This window comes from Symphalangus syndactylus, chromosome 13, assembly GCF_028878055.3.
Source record: "Symphalangus syndactylus isolate Jambi chromosome 13, NHGRI_mSymSyn1-v2.1_pri, whole genome shotgun sequence".
NCBI lineage: Eukaryota > Metazoa > Chordata > Mammalia > Primates > Hylobatidae > Symphalangus > Symphalangus syndactylus.
In genome coordinates, this window is record NC_072435.2 from 23,762,592 (window position 1) to 23,770,822 (window position 8,231).

General features: G+C 51.0%; 1 protein-coding gene across 5 annotated transcripts; it reads right to left on the bottom strand.

Annotated features, from left to right (window-relative positions):
* Positions 1-640: 640 nt before the first annotated feature.
* On the bottom strand, positions 641-6,339 carry NCR1 (natural cytotoxicity triggering receptor 1). Of its 5 annotated transcripts, none has more exons than XM_055239023.1 (7): positions 6,296-6,339; positions 6,183-6,218; positions 5,710-5,994; positions 4,130-4,408; positions 3,590-3,637; positions 1,272-1,319; positions 641-822 (listed from the first exon to the last, which is right to left on the bottom strand). In XM_055239023.1, the coding sequence occupies exons 1-7, from the start codon at positions 6,327-6,329 to the stop codon at positions 641-643; spliced, it is 912 nt and encodes a 303-aa protein (XP_055094998.1). In that variant the 5' UTR covers positions 6,330-6,339. The 5 variants fall into 5 exon arrangements, with proteins under 5 accessions (XP_055094998.1, XP_055094997.1, XP_055094999.1 ...); XM_055239022.1 differs by having other exon boundaries at positions 1,272-1,322; XM_055239024.1 differs by lacking the exon at positions 1,272-1,319.
* Positions 6,340-8,231: the final 1,892 nt, after the last annotated feature.

Below are 8,231 nucleotides of genomic sequence, written 5' to 3' on the forward strand. Positions count from 1 at the left end.
CTTTGGGAGGCCGAGGCGGGGAGATCACTTGAGGTCAGGAGTTCGAGACCAGCCAACAGGGAGAAACCCTGTCTCTGCTAAAAATACAAAATTAGCCGAGGTGGTGGCGCATGCCTGTTATCCCAGCTACTCGGGGGGCTGAGTCAGGAGAATTGCTTGAACCCCAGGGATGGAGAGGTAGAGGTTGCAGTGAGCCAAGATCGCGCCATTGCACTCCAGCCTGGGCAACAAGAGCACAACTCTGTCTCAAAAAAAAAAAAAAAAAAAAAAAAAAAAGAAATTTAGCATGTAGTTCTCCCACCCTCTGCATCGTCCGGGATAGAGATTTAGCATGTAGTTCTCCCACCCTCTGCATCATCCGGGACAGAAATTTAGCATGTAGTTCTCCCACCCTCTGCATCGTCCGGGATAGAAATTTAGCGTGTAGTTCTCCCACCCTCTGCGTCATCTGGGATAGAAATTTAGCGTGTAGTTCTCCCACCCTCTGCATCGTCTGGGAAGCTCTGACAAATGGCATGCCAGTGTCCCTTGTTCCCTGCAGTGACTCCCTCCTTCATGGGTCCAACACAGAGCTCACGCCGCCCAGGCTCAACACCAGCTTTCAGTTCCACCCATGGCCACTGTGTCTCATGGTCATTCTTCACAGAGTCTTTGTGTTCGGCCTTCTCCTGCCTTCCCAAGCGGAAGCTCTGCTGGCTCGCTCTCTAGTCCTCTTCCTGCCGAGCCAGTCTTCAACCAGGAACCACACTAGAGCCACCAGGACCAGGAAGGCCAGGCCCATCCGAAGGAGATTCTGGGCAGTGTGATCCCAGAGGGCATGGTCTGTGGGCAGGAGAACAGGGTGATCGCTGACAGGGATGTGAGGACACCCTCTTTTTTTTTTTTTTTTTTTTTTTTTTTTTTTTGAGACAGAGCCTCAGTCTTGTCTCCCAGGCTGGAGTGCAATGGCACAATCTCGGCTCACTGCAACCTCCACTTCTGGGTTCAAGCTATTCTCCTGCCTCAGCATGCAGGCACACGCCACCATGCCCAGCTAATTTTTTTGTATTTTTAGTAGAGATGGGGTTTCGCCATGTTGGCCAGGCCGGTCTCGAACTCCCGACCTCAGATGATCTGCCCGCCTCGGCCTCCTGGAGGGCTGAGATTACAGGTGTGAGCCACTGTGCCTGGCCAAGGACACCCTCTTGTTCCCTCCATCTCAATCTCCTTCCTAGGTCTACTCTATGCCCAGCTCCTTCCTTCAGGGCCTACGGCCTCAGCTGTCTACTTACCTTTCTGGAGTCCCGTCTCTGTGGTTACAAGGTAGGTGTCCCAGGGGTCTGCTGATAATAAGGGAAGTGAAGAAAAGAGGACGGTTTTGACCTCCTCCGCCCCAGCACTCCTTCTCTTGGGTCTTCCCCATGACATTCTGCAGCTTTGCAAGGTCCCACCCCATCCTGCAGGTCCCAGGAGCTTCATCCAGCAGGTAAAGTGGAAGGGTCCACAGATGGACAAAGCTGAGGAGGAATTCCAGTCTAGCACTCATGAGCTTGTGTCTTTGCACCAGTCATGTCTTCTATTTTTTTTTTTTTTTTTTGAGAGAGAGTCTCGCTGTGTTCCAGCCTCCGGAGTAGCTGGGACTACAGGCACAGACCACACACCCAGCTAATTTTTTTCATATTTTTAATAGAGATGGCGTTTTGCCATGTTGGCCAGGCTGATCTCGAACTCCTGACCTCAGATGACCTGCCCGCTTCGGCCTCCCAAAGGGCTGGGATTACAGGCCTCCGAGGTTGGAGTGCAGTGGTGTGATCTCAGCTCACTGCAACCTCCGCCTCCCGAGTTCAAGCAATCCTCTTGCTTCAGCCCCGAGTAGCTGTAATTATGGGCGTGCGCCACCACGCCCAGCTAATGTTTGTATTTTTAGTAGAGACGGGGTTTCACTGTGTTGGCCAGGCTGGTCTCGAACTCCTGACCTCAAGTGATCCACCCGCCCCTGCCTTCCGAAGTGCTGGGATTACATGCGGGAGCCACCCGGCCCAGCCCGTCTTCTATTTAAGCCTCATTTTCCTCATTCAGTCATCATTAGGTCTTTCTCCTCACACATAGTCAAATTCAAAGTCTCACTATTTTTTTTTCAACGTCCTAACCGTGCAGCCCCCGCCCCATCCCATCCCCACCGTCATCTTCCAAACATCATTTTCAACTCTCCTGGCCTCATAGTTATTATTTTATTACCCCAGTTATCTTCCTGCCCCAGGGCACAGGCAGACGCCATTTCATCTCTCCAGAGCCTCCTTTCTCCTGACAGCCACGTGACTAACTCAAGTCTGAATGCATTTGCTCAGATGCCTTCTTCTCTGTGAGGTCCATCTGGACAAACCTATTTAATATTGCTACCTGCCATTTCAATCACTGTAAGTCTGTCCTACTTCGTCTTTTCCTTCCATAGCATCATTCCCTCCTATGTGCTATCCTGACATTGACCCATGGTCTGTCTCCTCCTGCTAGAATCTTAAGTGCCGTACAGTCAAGATATTTGCCTGGCTGACTGGTATAGTGTAGTTCACTGTGTATACTATGCACTTGATGAATATATATATATGGTTTTGTTTTTGTTTTTCTGTGAGATGGAGTCTCGCTGTGTCACCCAGGCTGGAGTGCAGTGGTGCAATCTCAGCTCACTGCAACCTCCGCATCCCAGGGTCAAGTGATTCTCCTGCCTCAGCCTCCTGAGTAGCTGGGATTACAGGTGCTTACCATCACGCCCGGCTAATATTTGTATTTTTTTTTTTTTTTTTTTTTTTTTTGAGATGGAGTCTCGCTGTGTCACCCAGGCTGGAGTGCAATGGTGCGATCTCGGCTCACTGCAACCTCTGCTTCCCTGGTTTAACAATTCTCCTGCCTCAGCCTCCTGAGTAGCTGGGATTACAGGCGAGCACCACCAGGCCCGGCTAATTTTTGTATTTTTAGTAGAGATGGGGTTTCACCATGTTGGTCAGGCTGGTCTCCAGTTCCTGACCTTGTGATCCAACCACCTTGGCCTCCCAAAGTGTTGGGATTACAGGCGTGAGCCATGATGCCCAGCCTAATTTTTTTTTTTTTTTTTCGAGATGGAGTCTCGCTCTGTCGCCCAGGCTGGAGTGCAGTGGTGCAATCTCGGCTCACTGCAAGCTCCGCCTCCCGGGTTCACGCCATTCTCCTGCCTCAGCCTCCGAGTAGCTGGGACTACAGGCACCCGCCACCGCGCCCGGCTAATTTTTTGTATTTTTAGTAGAGACGGGGTTTCACCGTGGTCTTGATCTCCTGACCTTGTGATCTGCCCGCCTCGGCCTCCCAAAGTGCTGGGATTACAAGCATGAGCCACCGTGCCCGGCTGCCCAGCCTAATTTTTGTATTTTTAGTAGAGATGGGGTTTCACCATGTTGGCCAGGCTGGTCTTCAACTCCTGACCTCAAGTGATCCACCATCTCAGCCTCCCAAAGTGCTGGGATTACAGGCCTGAGCCACCGCGCCCAGCCTCGATGAATATTTTGAATGAATGCCACGTTTTTAGTATCATTGGGAGGCTCTGATCTCTCCTCTGAGCTTAGAAGGAGCAGTTACTCACCAGGAAAGGTGGGGTCTTCAGGTGCAAGGCTGGTGTTCTCAATGTCGCCTGGAAAAGGAGATAAAGAAAAAAAGTAAGGGTTTTGGGTTTCCTCTAGTCTTGCCTTTTTTTTTTTTTTTTTTTTTTTTTGAGATGGAGTCTTTCTCTGTCACCCAGGCTGGAGTGCAGTGGCACGATCTCGGCTCACTGCAACCTCCATCTGCCGGGTTCAAGCGATTCTCCTGCCTCAGCCTCCTGAGTAGCTGGGACTATAGGTGTCCACCACTGCGTCTGGCTAATTTTTGTATTTTTAGTAGAGATGGGGTTTCACTGTCTTGGCCAGGCTGGTCTCGAACTCCTGACCTCGTGATCCACCTGCCTTACCATTCCTTTCTCTGCTCCCTCCTCCTTCCTGCTTCTGGTGTTCTTCCTCACATGACCAACTGGATCCCCAGGAAGTGGACGTCCCTTGGACACCCTCCCCATCACTCTTTGGGGATCCCTTAGGGCTCCAGGTAGGACATGGCGGTGGGGAGTGTGGGGAATTGAGCATTTCCTCACCTGTGACCAGGAGCTTCACTGGCTCACTGGGGAAAGACCAGGCATGCTTGTTATAGGAGCCAAAACATCGGTATGTCCCTCTATGGGCTGTGGTCACAGGGCCCAGGGGGAACTCCGCCTGGACCTTCCCGTATCCGCGCTGTACGCGGGTGGATCTTTCCTCCTTGAGCAGTAAGAACATGCTTGTTGCAGTGTCTAGACGGCAGTAGAAGGTCACCTTCTCCCCCGAGATCACTTCGGGTCCAGGATGAACCGAGAGGGTGGGTGTGTCATACATTTCTATGAGAGAAGGTGGGACCACCACACCGGAAACTCAGTGATGGCCAGCCAGCTATTTGTTTTTTTTCTTTTCTTTCTTTTTTCAGAGATGGAGTCTCGCTCTGTCACCCAGGCTGGAGTGCAGTGACGCCATCTCGGCTCACTGAAACCTCCGCCTCCTGGGTTCAAGCGTTTCTCCTGCCTCAGCCTCCCAAGTAGCTGGGACTACAGGGGCCTACCACCATGTCTGGCAGCCAGCTTTCTTTTTTTTTTTTTTTTTTAATTATTATTTGGTCAAATACACACAATAGAAGATTTACCATCTAAACCATTTTTTTAAAATGATACAGGGTCTTGCTGCGTTCCCCAGGCTGGAGCGCTGTGGCACTGTCTTGGCTCACTGAAGCCTCGATCTCCTGGGTCAGGAGTCTGAGACCAGCCTGGCCAACATGGTGAAACCCTGTCTCTACTAAAAATGCAAAAATTAGCCGGGTGTGGTGGCCCATGCCTGTAATCCCAACTACTTGGGAGGCTGAGGCAGGAGAATTGCTTGAACCCGGGAGGCAGAGGTTGCAGTGAGCTGAGATTGCACCACTGCACTGCAGTGAGACTGTCTCAAAAAAAAAAAAAAAAAAAAAAAAAAAGCTAAATTTTTTTTTTTTTTTTTAGCAAAACACCACCTGGCTGGGCGCGATGGCTCACACCTGTAATCCCAGCACTTTGGGAGGGTGAGGCGGGCGGATCATCTGAGGTCAGGAGTTCGAGACCACCCTGGCCAACATGGTGAAACCCCATCTCTACTAAAAATACAAAAACTGGCATGGTGGTGGGTGCCTGTAATCCCAGCTACTTGGGAAGCTGAGGCTGGAGAATCGCTTGAACCCAGGAGGTGGAGGTTGCAGTGACTGGAGATTGCACCACTGCACTCCAGCCTGGGTGACAAGAACGAAACTCCATCTCAAAACAGATAAAAAAAAAACCCCACCACCTGTGATGGGTGAGGGAAGCAAAGTGTAAGCCACTGCGCCTGGCCCACAGGTGTTGTTTTTGAGGATATTCCTCAGTCATACCCCTGCACCCAAATATCTATCTCAGAATCTATGTCTTGGAGAAACTGACCGAGGACACATCTGCTCCTAGGACGTAGAGACACCGTCTGCAGACAACCCCTTGTAGGCAAGGATTGTGATGGGGATCACCCCTCCTCCCAGCCTCCTACCGAGACAAGCAGCGTCTGAATGGGGCTTGGAAGAATTCATAGATGATGCTCCATCCCGGATGCAGACGGAGATCACTCTCCAGTTAGAGAACCGGACAGTTACCTGTTACCACCAGATCCAGCCAGTTGCTGGGCTCTGACCAGAGCTCCCCAACCCGATAGATGCAGCTGTATTGCCCTGCCGTGCGGGAGTTCATGGCCAGGATGTAGAATTTGACTTTGTTAATCCGTTCAGGGGGTTTTGGTCTCTCCACGGCAAAAAGGCTTCCTTCAAAATGCAGCCGGTATTCAACTGCCCCATAATTTCCCTGGCAGCAGATAGTCACTTGCTTTTCCTTTGGAACCATGAAATGGGGCTCGGCCCAGATGAACGGTTTTGGGAGAGTCTCTGGAAGGGAATCAGAGGCTGGAGTTCCAGCTGAGCCCCCTCCCCCGAATCCTAGGCTCCACCCGGCTGCTGGCCCCAAGCCCTCCTGGGAAGCCAGCACCCTGCCCCCTCTCCCCAGCCGTGCTTGGGTGGAGGGAGCTTGGCCTGAACCCGGAAGAGTGACCCTGGGCTTTGAAGGAAGGACTCACGCTGCTGGGCGCTGATTCTCTGGCTCAGACACAGCCCTGGAAGACGGGAGTAATGAGACCTGTTGCCTCCCAGGCACACCCTGATCCCATTCCCCTTCCATGCAAGAACTCACCGACGCAGAGCAGGGCAGGGAGTGTGGAAGACATTGCTCAGATTCTGCCGGCCTAGTGCTGAGCAGTGGGGACTGAGCCCAGCCGGACGGACGGGGAGAGGCACAGGAAGTGGTGGATGAACACCAGCGCCCATCACCAAAGCGCTTTCATGTTGACTTTTTTCATCAGAACGTTCACAACTCCCCTCCGCCTCTGACCATGAGCTTACAGAAAGGCCACAGTCCCTCTGACACAGCTGTGGCCTAGCCAGCTCCTCTGACAATTGTCTGCTCAGCCCGAAATGCATTTCTGGGTCAACTTCTCAATTCTGCAATGTGGAGGTCGTGCCTGGAGCTGACTGTGGGAAGTCGTGCCCAATCATGCCCAGAGGAAACCTCCTGAGAATCGTATAAAAACATAGGGAGTTTCACAGTGAGATACTGGAACAGGAATTAAAAGAAATTAAAGAATGTGTAAACAAAAACTCAGTTGTATGTAAGAAAACCCAATTCCCCCTGAGGAAGAGAAAGAGGTGGAGTCCTTTAAAAATGAACTGCCTGTTTGTCTGTCTGTGGCTAGTGAGCCTTATCTCTCCCTTTCCCAGGCATTGTGAAGACCCTGTTTCTCTTGCTGTGCAGCTGCAAGATCACTAGACAGGATAACCTCAAGTCGTAAAACATGTTTTTCCTTGAAAAGTAAGAAATAATGTAATGCATGTCTCAACTGAATAACTTTGTTTCTCGCTTCTGTAATATGCTTCTACCTGCACAGATCTCCCTCCGCCCCACAAAATGCTTAAAAGGTAACCGGACTCTTTGTTCGGGCCTCTGTCTTTTTTTTTTTTTTTTTTTTTTTGAGATGGAGTCTTGCTCTGTCCTCCAGGCTGGATTGCAGTGGCGCCATCTCGGCTCACTGCAAGCTCCACCTCCCGGGTTCACGCCATTCTCCTGCCTCAGCCTCCCGAGTAGCTCGGACTACAGGCGCCCGCCAACATGCCCGGCTAATGTTTTGTATTTTTAGTAGAGACGGGGTTTCACCGTGTTAGCCAGGATGGTCTCGATCTCCTGACCTCGTGATCTGCCCGCCTTGGCCTCCCAAAGTGCTGGGATTACAGGCTTGAGCCACCGCGCCCGGCTCAGGCCTCAGTCTTTTTGGATGTTAATCTGACTGGGCCGGTGCACCTAAATAATAATAATAATAAATCCTCCTCAACCCCTCGGTCTCTCTGATTCCTAAACTATCCCGCAACAATATCATCTCACAGCAGTCAGAATGGCTATTACTGAAAAGTCAGAAATTAACAGATGCTGGCGAGATTGTGGAGCAAAGGGGACACTTATACACTGTTGGTGGGAGTGTAAATTAGTTCAGCCACTGTGGAAAGCTGTTTGGAGATATTTCAGAGAACTACAAACAGAGTTACCATTCAGTCCAGCAATCCCATTACTGGGTATATATCCAAAGGAAAGTAAGTCATTCTACCAAAAACACACATGCACTTGTATGTTCATTGCGGCAGGATCCACGATAGCAAAGACATGGAATCCACCCAGGTCCCATCAGAGGTGGGTTGGATAAGGACAATGTGGTATGTATACACCATGGAATGCTATACAGCCTTGAAAAATCACAAGATCATGTCCTTTGCAGCAACATGGATGCAGCTAGAGGCCATTATCCTAAGCGAGTTAACACAGAAACAGAAAACCAAATACTGGCCAGACGCGGTGGCTCATGCCCGTCATCCCAGCACTTTGGGAGGCTGAGGCAGGCGGATCACCTGAGGTTGGGAGTTCGAGACCAGCCTGACCAACATGCAGAAACCCTGTCTCTACTAAAAATACAAAATTACCCGGGCGTGGTGGTGCATGCCTGTAGTCCCAACTACTTGGGAGGCTGAGGCAGGAGAATTGCTTGAACCTGGAAGGTGGAGGTTGCAGTGAGCCGAGATGGCGC